Here is an 18216-nt window from a genome sequence, read left to right as displayed (position 1 = left end):
GCTTCATGATGATGCAATGTGTGGAAGGAAGCTAATCTTCCAGGTCAAATATAATGCCAAATTTGCAAGCCTCAGACCAGGGCAGCACGGTGGCTCAGTGGTTAGCACTGCTGCCTCACAGCGCCAGAGACCCGGGATTGATTCCAGCCTCAGGCGACTGTCTGTGTGGAGTTTGCACATTCTCCCCGTGTCTGCGTGGGTTTCCTCCGGGTGCTCTGGTTTCCTCCCACAATCTGAAGATGTGCAGTTTGCAGCAGTGGATGTAGTGTACATGGATTCTAGTAAGGCATTTGATAAGGTTCCCCATGGTAGGCTTATGCGGAAAGTCAGTAGGCATGGGATAGTGGGAAATTTGGCCAGTTGGATAGAGAACTGGCTAACCAGTCGAAGTCAGAGAGTGGTGGTAGATGGTAAATATTCAGCCTGGAGCCCAGTTACAAGTGGAGTTCCGCAGGGATCAGTTCTGGGTCCTCTGCTGTTTGTAATTTTTATTAATGACTTGGAAGAGGGAGTCGAAGGGTGAGTCAGTAAATTTGCGGATGATACGAAGATTGGTGGATAGTGAGGAGGGCTGTTGTCAGCTGCAAAGGGACTTAGATATGATGCAGAACTGGGCTGAGGAGTGGCAGATGGAGTTCAACCCTGTCAAGTGTGAGGTTGTCCATTTTGAAAGGCCAATAAGAATGCAGAATACAGGGTTAACGGTAGGATTCTTAGTCAGGTGGAGGAGCAGAGGGATCTTGGGGTCTATGTTCATAGCTCTTTGAAAGTTGCCATTCAGGTGGATAGATCTTGTAAGAAGGCCTATGGTGTATTAGCGTTCATTAGCAGAGGGATTGAATTCAAGAGTCATGAGGTGATGTTGCAGCTGTACAGGACTTTGGCTAAGGCCACATTTGGAGTATTGTGTGCAGTTCTGGTCGCCTCAGTTTAGGAAAGATTTGGAAACTTTGGAGAGGGTGCAGAGAAGATTTACCAGGATGTTGCCTGGAATGGAGAATAGGTCATACGAGGATAGGTTGAGAGTGCTAAGCCTTTTCTCATTGGAATGGCGAAGGATGAGGGGTGACTTGATCGAGGTTTATAAGATGATCAGGGGAATAGATAGAGTAGACAGTCAGAGACTTTTTCCCTGGGTACAACAGAGTGTTACAAGGGGACATAAATTTAAGGTGAAGGGTGGAAGGTATGGGGGGGTGTCAGGGGTAGATTCTTTACCCAGAAAGTGGGGGAGCATGGAATGCGCTGCCTGTTGGAGCGGCAGAGTCAGAATCATTGGTGACCTTTAAGTAGCAATTGGATAGGTACATGGATAGGTGCTTAAGCTAGGACAAATGTTCGGCACAACATCGTGGGCCGAAGGGCCTGTTCTGTGCTGTATTGTTCTATGTTCTATGTTAGAATGGAATGGCCATGCTAAATTGCCTGTAGTATTCAGGGATGTATAGATTAAGTGCATTATTCAGGGGTAAATAAAGGATAATAGCATAGAGGTGTGCATCTGCGTGGGTTATTCTTCGGGGGGTCAGTGTGGCCTTGTTGGGCTGAAGGGCCTATTTCCACATTGTAGGGATTCTCTGAATCTACAGTTAGCAGGGAGAAAGCAGGAGTCATGCCAAGGAAAGAGATTTGGTGACTGCAACCAAAGAATGTAATTTTGTTCTCCCTAATATTTAAATTTGGGAAATTCCAGCTCGTTCAGTATTGGATGCCTGATAGTTTCTGTGACAGTATCCAGGTCAGGTAGAGAACAGGAACAACAATGTGGGGTAGATGATGGCCTAGTGATATTATATTGGACTGTTAATCCAGAGACCCAGGTAATCCTCTGGGGACCTGGGTTCAAATCCTGCCATGGCAAACTAATTGAATTTGAATTCAGTAAAAATCTGCAATTAAGAGTCCAATGATGACTATGAATCCATTGTCGATAGTCAGAAAAACCCAATTGGTTCACTAATGTCCCTTAGGGAAGGAAACTGCCATCTTTACCTGGTCTGGCCTACGTGTGTCTCCAGACCTACAGCAATGTGGTTAACTGTTCACTACCCTCTGGGCAATTAGGGATGGGCAATAAATGCTGGGCCTAGCCAGCAGCTCCCTCATCCTGTGCATGATGTATGTTAAAAAGCTGCATGTTGCCAGTGTACATGTGGAAATTTCTGCCAAGATTGTGGATGGTATTGCTGAGGGCAGTTTAACTGCAAAGATAAGAATGGTACAGGGAAAGTGTAGTCCCATCTATTAAGGTAAAGTTGGAGCTGTGTTCAAGCACAGTTTTATACTCAGTTGTGTCAAAAGGCCTTGGACAGTTTGAGGAGGTGAGGAGCGATGGTTTGCCTTTGCTATAGTCAGAGTGTCGTTTACAAATTTGATAAGAACCAGTTGTGGATTAGAAACTTGGAGGAATCCAAGCAAGAGGTTTGAGGAAGATTCAGATGTAAATGTCAACAACAGGATTAAGTGTTTGCAAGAGGAAGGATTAAAAATGGGATGTTAGTTTGCAAGAAAGGAGGCACATGTTCTTTGATGATATGTGAGGGAATGGAATATAAGAAGAAGAGGAATTGTTGCCTGAGAAGATTGAGCCATTAATGATATCAGCTAACATCGGAACCGGAACGGAGATAGGAATGGTCAGTGGTTTGATAGGAATGGGATCCAGAGAGCAAGTCGTCATTCTCATCAACATGATGAGTATTGGAGCAGGTGACTGGATGTTAGAAGAGAATCGGGAGAAGGATGAGGAGTTAGAAAGCATGGCTGCTTTCAATTTTTGTCATAAAGTCTGTGAGCTCGATGCACTGATTAATGGAGGCAGTGGTGGAGAAGGAATATTATGATGGCTTCGGAAGAATTTTCATGGTTTAGAGGAGAAAACAGGTGTTATCTGTGGTACAGATGAAAGCTGAAAGGGTTAGAGAAACGTCACTGCTCTTGCAGCATCTGTGGATAGAGAAAAAGAGTAATGCTTCAAGTCAAATGTGACTGTGCTTCAGAATTAGATGTTTTGATTTTAGAGTTTATTGTAAACTAGACATTGTTTGAATAGTGGACTGCTTTGGTAATGGAGAGCATTGTACAAAAATGCTTCACATAGTCTGGCAAGTTAAGCAAGATTTCTGCCAAAGGAATTCAGGTTTTCCTTGGACATGATAGAGCCGAGATTAGCATTAGGGAGTAATACTTGTACTGAGGGCAAGACCAATAAAGGGAGCAGTGAGGGTGAGATTCAGCAGCAGCTCCTGAAATGTTATGCTGAATTAAGGACCAAAGGCTCAAGTGTTGGAAATTTGAGAAGGCATTGGAAAGTGACTTGGGGGAGAATATTTCCCAGATTATTTCACAGAGAGAAATAGACTTGAGAACAGGGCAAGAAAATGTGGGAAGAGTATAATATGAGAAAATGGTAGTTGATTGACTTGCCAGTGAAATTAATGAGAGGAACAGCAGGGCTGTGTGAGGAGATCAAATCAACATCAGAGAGCACAGCAAGGAAGTGTGTGTCGTTGGTAAAAGAAACAGGAATGTAGGTTCTAGTTGTAGGTCTGGAATTTTGCAACTGCTGCTTTTGGAGTGGTTTGATTTTCAGACACATTGAGTTAGATTTGCCTTCTGGTGTTACATTCACTGCAGTAACATTAAAGAGCAAAGCACAGCATTAGGGGGCAGAAAGATGTCTGAAGGTGATGAAGCAGAGACAATGGCTGTTAAATGGTGTTGTCTGTATTTTATGGAAACAAAAGGCCATTCGGCCCTTTGAGCCTGCTGTGCCATTCGATATAACCAGTGGTGATCATCCAACATGATACTCTGTTCCTGCTTTTGTTCCACATCCTTTGATCCCTTTAGCCCCAAGAATTATATCTAACTTCTTCTTTGAAACATTCAATGTTTTGGCTTCAGTGACTTTCTGTGGCAGAGAATGCCACAGGCTACTCTCTGGGCGAAGATAATTTATCCTCATCTCTGTCCTGAATGACCTACCCTATATCCTTAAACTGTGATCTTTGTTTCTGGACTCCCCAGTCATTGTGACCATCCTTCCTCCATTAACACCATGTAGTCCTGTTAGAATTTTACATGTTTCTTTGAGATCCTGCTTTATTTGCTTTGATGACATACACGTTTCTTTGGCTAAAGGCAGTTTTGCAGCCATGGTGTCCACAAACAGACCCTGGAGGATTTGGCCTGAGCTAACAATGTCCCCTGCTGACCTCTGTCTTCCTAATGGTGGCCCAGGTCAGTTTTGTATTGTCCGCCTGGGATGGGTTTGCACTTCCCTTCTGATGCTGAGGCAAGAGGCAGGGAGATCAGCTCCATGTCCCAGACCAGGCTGCCTTTTCTTCATTTGAATACTGCTCCCAACTGAAGTTTCCAGGACAGGGTTCCTGAGAGTGAAGAAAGCAGTGCTCTTTAAAATGCAAATTCAACGGTTAGTCCCCGTTTCCTTTAATTTTCTCCCATCTGATCTTGGGAAATCCAACTCAAATGCTGAAGATAATGTCATAGTGAACAGAGAATCCTCTGAGTGATGTAAGGTTGTACACCAGCCTGAACCTGCAGATCTTTTTTCATTTGTACAGGAGCTGGCAGAAACCTCCGAAATGATTTGCTGGTGGCAGCTGACTCCATTACAAACACAATGTCCTCGCTGCTCAAGGAGCTCCATTCAGGTAGGAGCAGAGGCTGTGATATTGAGGCTCTTTCTCAAACTAACCTGAGAGTTAACAAAATATAAAGTGGTCTTTATTTTCCACTTGAACTAATATCTTGAAAAAATTATTATCTTATATTCCTCAAAGCACAAAGCACGTATTTTGATGAGTATTATTCTGTGTCCCCACATGGGGTTCTTCTCCAGATTGCTGAGGAGGATTGATGTAGTTCTCTAGTCTGATAGAATTAGGGCAAATAGATGGTTAGCCATTTGTTATGATTACACACACGTCTTTAATCTCTCAGCCTATCAATACCAGATTGATACCTACACCTCGCGCTAACCTACTGGGAGTCATGTTCCTCATACCTGAAAAGAACGCTCCAGCCAATGACAGGGTGTGTGGCTGTGGCAGGAGGAACATTGTGAAGGAATATTGTTACTGTCCAAACCCCATTATGACTCCTCTGTTCTTAAGGTACATGGCAATCTGACGGTTGTCTCATTTTAGTGAAATTAAATCATCAGTAACTGAATTCCATTTGGCTGCAGGCACCACATGAAAATATTTAAACTGCTGGAGATGAACCTGCAAGAGTATAGTAACAAAATAAAACAGTATTCCAAATTTAGACTTACACTGTCTCTTCTAGAACAGATATCATGCTGATAGACTATCCAACTCAAGTTTTTTTCATGTGTGATCTTCTGCATGACAGCAGAACTTTGATTTAAAATACTTGCTGATTATATTTGTTTGACAAAACCATGAAGTACACCATATTTCAATTTTCCACTTCCTAAAGAAGTGCTGTCTCCCGAAGGTAATAAAGCTCTCGAGAAGGTACTCTCTGAGAAATGCGATGTTTACGGAGGTTGGTGGGGTGGAAGGTGAGGACCGGGAGGGTTCTGTGCTTGTTGCAGTTGGAGGGGTGGGGTTCAAGAGCAGAGCTGCAGGAAGTGGATGAGGTGCGCTTTAATGACATGGGAGGGGAAATTGTGGTCTTTAAAGAAGGAGGCCATCTGATGTATTCTGTGGTGGAACTGGGTCCTCCTGGGAGCAGATACAGTGGAGGTGGAGGAATTGGGAATACGGGATAGCATTTCTATAGGAAACAGGGTCGGTGTAGGTGTAATCCAGGTAGCTGTGGGAGTCGGTGATTTGTAGAAGCAGTCACTGTTGATGGAGTTGGAGAGGTCCAGGAAGGGGAGGGAGATGTCAGAGATGGTCCAGGTGAATTTAAGGTCGGGGTGGAATATGTTGGTGAAATTGATGAACTGTTCAACCTTCTCGTGGGAGCACGGGGTGGCACCAATACAGTCATCAATGTAACAGAGGAAAAGATGGGGAGTGGTGCCGGTGTAACTATGGAAGATGGACTGTTCCACATATCCAACAAAGAGTCAGGCATAGCTGGGGCCCATGCGGGTACCCATGGCTACCCCTTTCATCTGGAGGAAGTGGGAGGATTCAAAGGATAAATTATTAAAGATGAAGACTAGTTCAGCCAAACGAATGAGAGTGTCAGTGGAAGGGTACTGGTGGGGACGGCGGGAGATGGAGGTGTAGAGGGACTGGATGTCCATGGTGAAGATGAGGCATTGGGGGCTGGGGAAACAGAAGTCTTGGAGGGGGTGGAGGGCGTGGGTGGAGTCCCAAATGTATGCAGGGAGTTCCTGGACTAGGGGGATAGGACAGTATCAAGGTGCGTGGAGATGAGTTTGGTTCTGAGATAAGATGGATCTCACTGCTCCAACTGTAACAAGGAGAGAACCTCCCCAGTCCTCACCTTCCACCCCACTGACCTCCATATACATCACATCATCCGCCGCCATTTCCGCCACCTACAAACAGACCCCACCACCAGAGACATATTGCCCTCCCCGCCCTGGATGCCTACCACAGAGCGCTTCAGAGATCATCTCTGGGACACCTGCACCAGCCAACCCCACCACCCCATTGCCAAACACTTCAACTCCCCCTCCCACTCCCCTAAAGACATGCAGGTCCTGGGCCTCCTCCATCGCCACTCCCTCACCACCCAAAGCCTGGAGGAAGAATGCCTCATCTTCCACCTCAGGACCCTCCAACCCCATGGCATCAATGTGGATTTCACCAGTTTCCCCATTTCCGTTCCCCCACCTTATCCCAGATCCAACCCTCTAACTCGACACCGCCCTCTTGAACTGTCCTACCTGTCCATCTTCCTTCCCACCTATCCACTCCACCCTCCTCTCCAACCTATCACCATTACCCTCACCTCCATCCACCTATCACATTCCCAACTACCTTCCATTTATCTCACCACCCCCAAGACTCCCAGCCTCATTCCTGATGAAGGGCTTTTGCCTAAAATGTTGATTCTCCTACTCCTCGGATGCTGCCTGACCTGCTGTGCTTTTCCAGCACCACACTCTTGACTCTGACCCCCAGCATCTGCAGTTCCTCACTTTCTCCTAAAAGGCTTAGGCCCAAGCTTGATGGGGTGGAATTGGTTGAGAAAGATTCAACTTGATTGGCTCAACATTTTTAGATTAGAAAATGGCTGGGGTGGGGGAAAGGTGGGGGATGGTGAAATGGCAGCAGAATGCCAAAGCCAGCCAGATGCCATCTCTAAGCAAGAGAGACAGTTTACAGTGTTTGTGAGACGATTTGTAGCTCGGGTGCTCATTGTTGTGGTTCTGTTCGCCGAGCTGGGAGTTTTTCTTGCAAACGTTTCGTCCCCTTTCTAGGTGACGTCTTCAGTGCTTGGGAGCCTCCTGTGAAGCACTTCTATGCTGATTCCTCCGGCATTTATAGTGGCTTGAATCTGACGCTTCCGGTTGTCAGTAGCTTGACACATTGTAGAAGGATTAGATTCTTCCGGCATTCATGCAGGAATCGGAGTAGTTCCTATGTGGCGCTTAGGCGGTTAGCACAGGATTCCCATTTCCTGGCTTGTCTTAGCGTCTCTCGCCCGTAGGTGTTCAAAGTTTGTGAGAAGATTTGTAGCTCGGGTGCTCATTGTTGTGGTTCTGTTTGTCGAGCTGGGAGTTTTTCTTGCAAACGTTCCACAATGTGTCAAGCTACTGACAACCGGAAGCTGCAGATTCAAACCAGTATAAATGCCGGAGGAATTAGCATAGATGCGCTTCACAGGAGGCTCCCAAGCACTGAAGATGTCACCTAGAAAGGGGACGAAACGTTTGCAAGAAAAACTCCCAGCTCGGCAAACAGAACCACAACAGAGACAGTTTACTTCAGGGGATGAAGTTTGGTGTTGAAACCATAGAAGTGGCCCTGCATGGGTAAGAGACATGGTCAACACGAGGCCAGGTCCCATGATGTACAAGTTCAGGAAGGTGAGGGGGTCCTGAACAAGCACGTGGACCACAGGAAAGCTGCAAACCCACAAACCGGGGCAGGAGCAAACCATCCCGGGCCCCTCAGAACATCCAGAAAGTCTGTCAGACCCCGTGGCTTCTCCCCCTCCGCCAAGTGTCAAAGAAACCTCTGAGGATGTGAAGGACACAGCAGATATCACAGCCTTGACATCGTCACCGCCTGAAGATGATGAAGCATTTCTTCTTGGAAGATGCTCCAAGTGCTAGAGGTGAGCGACAGTCCAGTTCCCCGCGATAGGATCCGAGGCAGAGTCAGAGGAGCAGGACCTGGTGTGAAAATACTGCAGGAGAAGCTCCAGGATTAAGAACAGGCCTAAATCCCCAGCGTTAGAGGGGGAGGGATGGAGTATTTGGAACAAGGTCAGCCACATGGACCTCACAGAAGATGAGCTCCCTGACTGGGGCTGTTAACCTGGTCCAGTCAGGGAGCCCTGGCTGACAGACATAAACAGGAGTGTTAGGAGTGCTGTTTACCCAAGGAGCTGGCTCTGTGCTAGCTGGGTCAGTGTCGTGTACTGTCCATGTGTAACTAAAGGGTCACTTGGTGACAGGATGCCAGCCTTCGTGGAGTTAGTTTGTAAAATGACAAAGCATTAAAGCAGGGAAGCAATGATTATCAAAGGATGACTGGAAGGAACAGAAAATACAAGTGTATCAGTGGGTCAGCAGATAAAACCAGAGAGAGTCAAAATGGTGAAAACAAAAAGGTAAATTTCAAGGTCCTGTATCTGAATCCAGGCAACATTTATACAAAAGGAATGAGCTGTTAACACAAATGGAGATAAATATGAAAATAAAACAATGAATTGCGGATGCTGCAGAACTGAAACAAAGGTAGACATTCCTGACAGCCCTGATGGAGTCAGCAGAATTGAAACGTGAACGTGGTTCCTCCAGGCGCTGCCAGACCTGCTGAGTTTTGCCAGCATTTTCGGTTTTTGTTGGAGGGAAGTATATATCGACTGATAGGTACATTTCAACCATGTCTCTGTAATGGCCAAGGCTGGAACCAGAATGTGGAACGGTATTTGCCATATTAAAACGACTGAACTCCAGGAAAGGTTGATTAAGGGTGGCATTAGTTCACCAGTGGGGATTTTAATTTGAAGCGACAGGGTGTAGAATCAGCTTGGTCAAGATGAGAAAAGACAGTAGCACCAAGAGGTTCCTTGTGTGAGTTGTTTATAGGCCCCTTAGCTGCAGTTATAGTGGAGGACAGAGCTTACAGAATAGGGTTTGTAAGAAATGTACCAAAATAATCATGGATGATTTTAATCTCTGCATAGATTTCAAAAATTAGATTTGCGAAGGTAGCCTGGAAAATGAGGTACAAGAGTATTTTCAGGACATATTCTTAGAGCAGCTTGTTCAAAAGCTAACCAGGGAGTAATTTAAACCAGACCTGATAGTATGCAGTGAGACAGGACTGTAAGACAATAACCTAATGAGAAAGAAACTCAAAGGTGACAGTAATCAGAAGGTGATACAATTTCCATTTCATTTTGACACAGTGAAGTTTGTCAATTAAAGTTTGTCTTCCAAACTCAACTTCAACCCATGAAGGATAGAAATTGGGGAATAGAGAAATCCTCGTGTGGTAAAGGGAAAATAGATCATGGTGAAGATCATAAAGGTAGCTAACCACAGGGTAAAAAGGAAATCAGTGAAGGGAAAGAGAAGTTTAAAAGCTCCAGTGTTTTAACTGCAATAAAGAAGGCCACATGAAATCCCAGTGTTGTGGGTTAGAAAAAGCACTGGGAAGATAAATATAGGAAAACAGGATAAGTGAGTGAATGTTGTTGAAGTGATAAAAGGAAGCACAGTGGAGGCTAAACGACACTACCAGAATGTACACCCTGGTCAGAGGTTGGTTAAAGAGGAAGGACCAGATCTTTTTAAACCATTTACTTGCCAAGGTAAGGTTTACTCACATAGGTCAGGAGCAGTAGGTTAAGACATTACAGTATTAAGATATTCAGGGTCATGTCAATCTTTGATGTTAAGAGATGAGGAGATACATAACACAGAAGGACTATTGTTAGAAAAATGTGCTAGTACATGGAACTCGTGGCGAGACGAGAAGTGCTCAATTCTGTAGAGTAAGGTTAGAGTGTCCTTGATGATACAAAGCTGGGTGGTAGGGTGAAATGTGAGGAGGATGTTAGTGGATTACAGGGTGACTTGGACAAGTTAGGTGAGTGGGCAGATGCATGGCAGATGCAATTTAATGTGGATAAATGTATGGTTATCCACTTTGGTGGCAAGAACAGGAAGGCAGATTACTACCTCAATGGAATTAATTTAGGTAAAGGGGCAGTACAGAGAGATCTGGATGTTCTTGTACATCAGTCAATGAAGGCAAGCATGCAGGTACAGCAGGTAGTGAAGAAGGCTAATAGCATGCTGGCCTTCATAACAAGAGGGATTGAGTATAGAAGCAAAGAGGTGCTTCTGCAGCTGTACAGGGCCCTGGTGAGACCACACCTGGAGTACTGTGTGCAGTTCTGGTCGCCAAATTTAAGGAAAGACTTTCTAGCTATTGAGGGAGTGCAGCGTAGGTTCACGAGGTCAATTCCTGGAATGGAGGGATTACCTTACACTGAAAGACTGAAGCGATTGGGCTTGTATACCCTTGCGTTTAGAAGACTGAGAGGGGATATGATTGAGACGTATAAGATTATGAAAGGATTGGACACACTGGCAGCAGGAAACATGTTTCCGCTGATGGGTGAGTGCCGAACCAGAGGACACAGCTTAAAAATACGGGGTAGACCATTTAGGACAGAGATGAGGAGAAACTTCTTCACCCAGAGAGTGGTGGCTGTGTGGAATGCTCTGCCCCAGAGGGCAGTGGAGGCCCAGTCTCTGAATTCATTTAAGAAAGAGTTGGATAGAGCTCTCAAGGATAGTGGTATCAAGGGTTATGGAGATAAGGCAGGAAGTGGATACTGGTTAAGAATGATCAGCCATGATCATATTGAATGGCGGTGCAGGCTCGAAGGGCTGAATGGCCTACTCCTGCACCTATTGTCTATTGTCCAGTGAAAAGTGGAGAAGTGGTGGTAGAGGTACTAGAAGAACTCTCAGCTCCAGGAATACAATATGTCCTTGTTAATGCTCCAGCTGGGACACATGTAGGACTGCTGCCTGTTATGGTTGAAAAGCCAGTGGAAAATCAGGCAACTGAGGTACTACAGGAAGCATATCCTAGATTTTTCCCGACTGTGTGGGTAAGGCTTGGAAAGGGTGGACGCTAGGAAATTGTTTCCATTAGGCGAGGAGACTAGGACCTGTGGACACAGCCTGAGAATTAGAGGGGGTCAATTCAGAACAGAAATGCGGAGACATTTCTTCAGCCAGAGAGTGTGGGCCTGTGGAATTCATTGCTGCAGAGTGCAGTGGAGGCTGGGACACTAAATGTCTTCAAGGCAGAGATTGATAGATTCTTGATGTCACAAGGAATTAAAGGCTACGGGGAGAATGCGGGTAAGTGGAGTTGAAATGCCCATCAGCCATGATTGAATGGCGGAGTGGACTCGATGGGCCGAATGGCCTTACTTCCACTCCTATGTCTTATGGTCTAAGTGTGGGTCTATCGTTAGATATTTACATTTAAATAAAGATATCTGTGAGAGTGTGAAAGCAGACTTGACCCAAGTTAAATTTGGAAATTAGATTAAAAGATAGGTAAGTAAAGTTGCAGTGACACACTTCGATGGAGATATTGAATGACTCTTAGTAAAGGTTTATCCCAGTGAGAGGTCTTTGAGAATGATGCATCGTCTAGCACAAAACAGGGAAGTGAAGGACAAAACTAGAAGGAGTAGGTCATTCGGTCCATCATATTCTCTCCTTCATTCAGTCAGATCATGGCTAATCTGATCATTCCCAACTCCACATTTCTGCCTTTTCTTCTCGATTCCCTTATTGATTAAGAACCTATCTATCACAGCCTTGAATATGCTTAGCAACCCAACCTCGACATTGTAAAGAGGTCACTACCTCCTGAGAAAAGAAATTCCATTTCATCACCGGAGCACCCGGAGGAAACCCACGCAGACACGGGGAGAACGTGCAAACTCCACACAGTCAGTCGCCTGAGGAGGGAATCGAACCCGGGTCCCTGGCGCTGTGAGGCAGCAGTGCTAACCACTGTGCCACCGTGCCGCCCCTTGAGATGATGCCCTCTGGTCCTAGACTTTCACACAAGGGGAAGCAACGTCTCCAGACCGACCCTGTTGAGTCCCCCAAGAATCCTGTATGTTTTCAATATATTATGTTTCATTCTTCCAAACTCCAATCAGTCCTGGCAGGAAGGCCCAATACAAATCTACAAAGATTATCGCTAAGTCAGAGAAATAGACCTTAAGAACCAGCAAAGAATGACTAAAAAGATCATAAAGAGGCAGAAAACAGAGTTGGAAATACAGCTAGCTAGTAATATGAATTCAAATGGTAAAAGTTTCTACACATGTATAAAAAGGAAAAGACATCATATCACCATAAGGCACAGGAGGAGAATTTTAAAAATATTTGAATGGTTTGCAGAGCTGGGCTGGTTAATGATACTCTCAAAGCAACATGGATGCAGTATACAGTGCCCTGGCCCTGGGGGTTACCAGTGTTGGTGAAAAATGCCACCATCCAGGCTGCTTGACTCTGATAATGTGGAAAGGTTATCCACAGCTGTGCTGAAGAGAAAATGGTCCTAGTAACATCCTAATGCAGTTGTGGGTCACAGATTGTTATTCCTTGAAATGAGCTGCTGGGATAAAACTCTGAGCAGCTGTAACCTTGCAGGCCAGTCGCTGTGAGTACGGGTCCTGTTCCAGCAGATGACACCACTCGGTGACGATGACTCGGGACATGCTCATTCTGTGCCTGCACTGTCTTTCCGCAAGGTGAAGGACAGGACAGCAAGGTTTGTAAATGCGGGCTCACATCCTTCCCCTCTGTGTTTTTGAGGGATCTTCACCTGCTGCCTCTCCCTCTGTAGGTTGCTGTTCTTGCTTGGGGTTTGTTAACGACATTATCATTGTACTCTGTTTGAAGCAAGGCGACAGGGAATCCACCCACTGCAATAACCACCTCATCTGTGAGAATGGATAATAGACAGCGAGTCATTGAGCACAGAAACCGGCCATTCAGCCCACCACATCTACGCTGACCAAACTACACTAATTCCAGTGACCTGCACTTAGGCCATAGCCTACTCCGTCCTGGTATTTTCAGTACTCTTCCAGGCACCACCCTCTCAGGCAGCACGTTCCATATTTCTACCCTTGCATGATTCTTTTTCCTCTCGAATCTCCTCTCAATCACTTGGTCCTCACTTTAACCTTAGGCCCTCTGGCCTCAGACACGTCTGCCTTCCGGAAGAGATTTTTACGATCTACTCCATCTGTGCCTCTCTCAGTCAGATCCCCCTCTGCCTCCTCTGCTCCAGGAAAAGCAAACCCAGTCTCTCCTCATCATCGAGACTTTCCATCCCTGGCCACATCCTGGTGAATCTCCTCGGCACCCCACCAGTGCTATCGCATCCTGCCAATAGTCTGGGGAGTGGAACTGCACACTGTTCTCCAGCTGTGACCTAACCACAGTTTATAAAGTTATAACAGGACTTCTGTGCTGCTGTATTCTGTGCCCCAGCTAATGAAGGCAAGTATACAGAATGCCGCCTTTGTCACCCTGTCTCCCTGTGCTGACACCTTCAGGGATCTATGGCCTTGTATACCAGGGTCTGTTTGTTCCTCAGTCCTCCCTAGCAACCTGCCATGTGTTGTGTGCATCCTTCCTTTATGGCATCTCTCAGAATACATCACCTCGCACTTGTTGGAATTAAATTCCATTTGCCATTGCTCTGCCCAATATCAGATCAACATCAGACTTTAGCCTGAGACCAGCTGTGGAGAATGTCAGGAAGAGAACGCTGTTACAGAAGAAACAAGAGTTATCCTGATGCCACATGTCAATCACAGTGAACACGCTTGATGCCCCTTGAGAATCTAACATGGTTTCCCCACTCAAACAAAGTGAAATAGCGCTCTTGAATGATGATTGAATAATTTTATTGTCACATATATCTTGAAGATACAATGAAAAGTGTTTTGTTGCCACAGTCCAGCGCCATTTTGTATTAAGATAGGGATAAAAAGAAATCATTGAAACAAGAGCTTATCTTCTGTTCAAGTTGGGATCTTAAGCACTGCTTCAGGGTTTCTGTAATGTCTGTGCAAGATATTCTGGTTATCAAGGAGTTGCCACTCCAGGAACAGCAACAACAACACTGATGTCCCTGGAGGCCCTTGCTCTGCTGCTGCCAACACCATGAGTCCAGGCTCCGGGCCTACTGCACCCAGGAGGCCCTGCTTGGGCACAGCCGCCACCACAGCCTTCACCGCTGAGAGTCCAGTCTCTGGGCCTACCACTTCCAGGAGTCCCTACACTAGGCACTGCCACTACCAAGAGTGCAGGCTCCAGGCCTCCTGCACCCAGGAGTCCCCACTGTACCCAGAGCCACCACCACCATGAGACCCGATCCAAGCGCCAACACTGCAACCGCTGTACTGCAACACCGCTCCACCCTCAAAGATGAAGAAAAGGAAAAAAAGAAAACAAAAGCAGATGACAAGGAGAGGGTGAAAAGGATGCTGCTGGCCTGGAGCAGATGCTTTCTGGATCAGGAACACTACCCACCATGCCAGCACTGCCATCTTGATTATTTTCGTCTTGTACATCACAGATCCTGTACTTGCACACTTACAGTACATTGTGCAAATGTGGAAACTCCAAAATATTGTCTTCAGAGATAGCTGTGGATTATGTTTGGAAATGCCACGCCAGGTGATGTTTTATGTTAGTGCCTGATTATATTTGTTTGACATGTTGATGTAAGTAGTGTAAACAACATCATAGCCGTGATTGCTTGAGACCATAATTTGTCATGTTCATTCCATGCAATGAATGACCTGCTGAGAAATGCAATGTGATGCCAGATGTGTGGCAGTGCTGAACCTATGTCTACATAATTAATGCCATTGCCTTTCACAGGACTTCAAATGCAAACAGTTTTGTTGCATCCCTGAAATGTAAACTGCAATTAACTCTACCCACTCCATCTATAGTGGCAGCCATTTTATAGAGTTATTGGACAACTGCCATTGCATCAAAAGGTGGCAAAGTTTTGACCCTTGTGAATGACTTGCCAGCTCTGCCAGAGATGCAGAATGATTTACCCATACTTCACATTCTCTCAGGTGGTGCTGTCCTTATATCCCCCATTAGCCCCCTCCCAGCTTCTATTCGGCTTCTTTATGTAACAGCTGAGTCCTCCATGTTGTCCCAGACGTGTGACTTTCTGAATTGCCATGTCCATGGTCACCATAGCCTCTGCCCATATAGAGAACAGAATTATGGTGCCTTGGGAAACATCTCCAACCCATCCTCCAGAGTTCCTCCTCCCCTCTTCGGTTCTGTCCTTCAATCATTGTCATCATCCTGTCCAGTGCAGCACATCCTAGTTGAGTTGCCCACTTTCCCCTGGATTAGGCTCACTCACCCCTGATCATTACTGAGCACATCTCCAGGCCCGACCCTGATCCCCTCTCAGACTGACCTGGCAGGTCATTCCCAACTGAGAATAACCCAACCCAGTGTCTCCACAATGCCCCCACCTGACAATCCTGGGATTGGCTGCTCTTGACCTGGAGGTTGACTGTGCCCAATTCCATGGACTGTAAAGGTATAGATCTTCAAACTCTGGTTGATCGAAACATCTGAGACTGTGGCCAAACCAGTATAATTTGATCAGGCCACTGACTGAGTGTAGCCTCATGAATATTCATGTGAACAACAGAATTAGGAGCAAAAGTAGGCCCTTCGGCCCTTACCTTCTGTTGCACCATTCAATAAGATCATGGCAGATCTGTCTGTTTGGAATTCTACATTCCCACAGATCTGTCTGTTTGGAATTCTACATTCCCACAGATCTGTCTGTTTGGAATTCTACATTCCCATCTGCCCAGATAATCTTCGACACTCCTGCCTAACAACAATGCATCTATCTTTGCCTTCATGACTTTCTGAGCAGAAAGTTCCAGAATTGTAGAACTCTTTGAGGAAAAAACAGTTCTCTCTTCCCTGGCCCAAACAGGCAGCCTGTAATTTTAAGCAGGTGTTCCCTCATTCTGGACTTGCCCATCCCAGCAAACATTGTTTTACGTGTCTGCCTCATCAAGACCATTCAGGATCCCCTAAACTTCAACCAAATCACTCTCACACTTTGAAACTCTGGTAAAAGCAAAGGCCCAGCCTGTACAATGTTCCCTCCTCAGATAACCCAGATATTCCAGGTATTAATTCAGGGTAAGAAGCCTCCAATGCCTTTACGTCCTTGACCTGAGTAAGGACTCCTCCTTTTTGACATACAGATTTGACCATTTGCTTGAATCACATGCAGTGTGTTTGCCATGTCCTGGCATGTGTGTGATCCTGATGTGGTCCCTCAATATGCCCTCCCCTTCGCCTGTTAGAGCCTGTATCGCTCCCCCCCCTCTGGAAAAACAGGGTAGGGGTTGGCACCTTCCGGTGAGCACAATGAAATGGGTCTATGTGTCATTGTCTGTGTGCTAAGTGATCTCATGGAAGCATGCAAGTTGTCTGTGTCCCTGAGCTCTGATGAATGTCCTGGCGAGCTGGAGTGGTGTGAGATTTTCTCTGAGAGTTGACAGGATGGGATGGTGAGGCTGGTGGCTTGGCATCACCCATTAGCACAGGCAGAGAGTCAAGGAAGATGGCATCTATTCAGCGTTTAGAACATTGTGACAAAGACAGAGTTGGATGAAGATCATGGCTAGCAATCAAGCAGCAGCCTCAGTGAATCTGTTCTGATTTTCTCAATCTCTAATTGGAACCTCGTACAATCTGGTTTCTCGGTTAATCTAAACATTAGATACAAGTGCATGACACCAAAGGTAGCTTCTGTGAAAAGTCACTTTATAAGTTTAAGTGCCAAATCAGGAATGTTTTCTCAACATTGAGATTGCAATTTCTTTTTCTCTTGCCATATTTTTAGATTAGATTAGATTCCCTACAGTGTGGAAACAGGCCCTTTGGCCCAACAAGCCCACACCGACCCTCCAAAGAGTAACCCACCCAGACCCTTTTCCCTCTGACTAATGCACCTAACACTCTGGGCAATTTAGCATGGCCAATTCACCTGACCTGCGCATCTTTGGACTGTGGGGAGAAACCGGAGCACCCGGAGGGAACACAAGCAGACACGGGGAGAACGTGCAAACTCCACACAGAAAGTTGCCTAAGACGGGAATTGAACCCAGGTCCCTGGCTCTGTGAGGCAGCGGTGCTAACCACTGAGCCACTGTGATTTTCTGAACTTTATTGTTGCTTCAGGGAGAGAAATATTCTCCCTACAGCTGCTGTTGTCGAAAGCTACTTATGAACAATGTGAGATTGATTGGCAGGGTGCATGGGGCCCATTCACTGGGTGTTGAAATGTGCTTGAGATAGCAGAGACCATGATTAAGTTCCCATTCTGAAAGTCTCAGCCATTAACTGGTAATCGTGGAATTTGTGAATTGACCTTGTTCTTTCAAACGTGTGGTTGGGTTGGGCCTGTTTCCATGCTACATGACTCGATGGAGTATTTGTGTGGCACATGGGGAGGAGAGCTGGGGGGGGGACAGTGAGGGGAGCAGAGGGGGGGGACGGTGAAGGTAGAGGGGAGGGGAGTGGGGGGACGGTGAGGGGAACATAGGAGACAGCGAATGGCGAGGGGAGCGGGGGGGGGGGGGAAATGGCAAGGGAAGATGAAAACACTGCAAAAAAAAAAAGACAGAGGGGGCACAGTGATGAGCAAGAGTGAGGTTCTAGTAGTTCTGGAGCAGGACAGCTGGTGCTCAGAGAGTGGGGTAGGCACAGGCTGGCAGGAAGGGCTATGTGTGTGGTCAGCTTGATTCTGCCCCAGTGTCACATACAGCTTGAGTGTGGTCGCAGGAACTGCAGTGCTCCTGAAAGTTTATTCTGTTGGAAGTTGACATCCACATCCATTAACCTAGGCAGGGATCTGGAAATGCCACCTCCCCAAGTTTGATCATGTGACCAAGAGTTCACACTGAGGGCAGGAGTTTCATGAGGCAGCTACCCTGGCAGCT

The 18216-nt window shown here is 46.1% G+C and overlaps 1 protein-coding gene across 5 annotated transcripts in view; it reads left to right on the top strand.

Annotated features, from left to right (window-relative positions):
* The window catches only part of dtnba (dystrobrevin, beta a), a 540419-nt gene that overhangs the window by 468891 nt on the left and 53312 nt on the right, over nucleotides 1-18216 (top strand). For 4 of the 5 annotated variants that reach the window (XM_060822037.1, XM_060822034.1, XM_060822033.1 and 1 more), the window contains one exon: nucleotides 4587-4676. The exons of the other annotated variant lie outside the window; for it this stretch is intronic. In XM_060822037.1, coding sequence (XP_060678020.1) covers nucleotides 4587-4676 — 90 coding nt within the window. The remainder of the gene's footprint in view (nucleotides 1-4586; nucleotides 4677-18216) is intronic. 5 annotated transcript variants of the gene reach the window in all.

This window comes from Hemiscyllium ocellatum, chromosome 3 (assembly GCF_020745735.1).
Source record: "Hemiscyllium ocellatum isolate sHemOce1 chromosome 3, sHemOce1.pat.X.cur, whole genome shotgun sequence".
Lineage (NCBI taxonomy): Eukaryota > Metazoa > Chordata > Chondrichthyes > Orectolobiformes > Hemiscylliidae > Hemiscyllium > Hemiscyllium ocellatum.
This window is presented reverse-complemented; position numbering and strand designations above follow the sequence as displayed.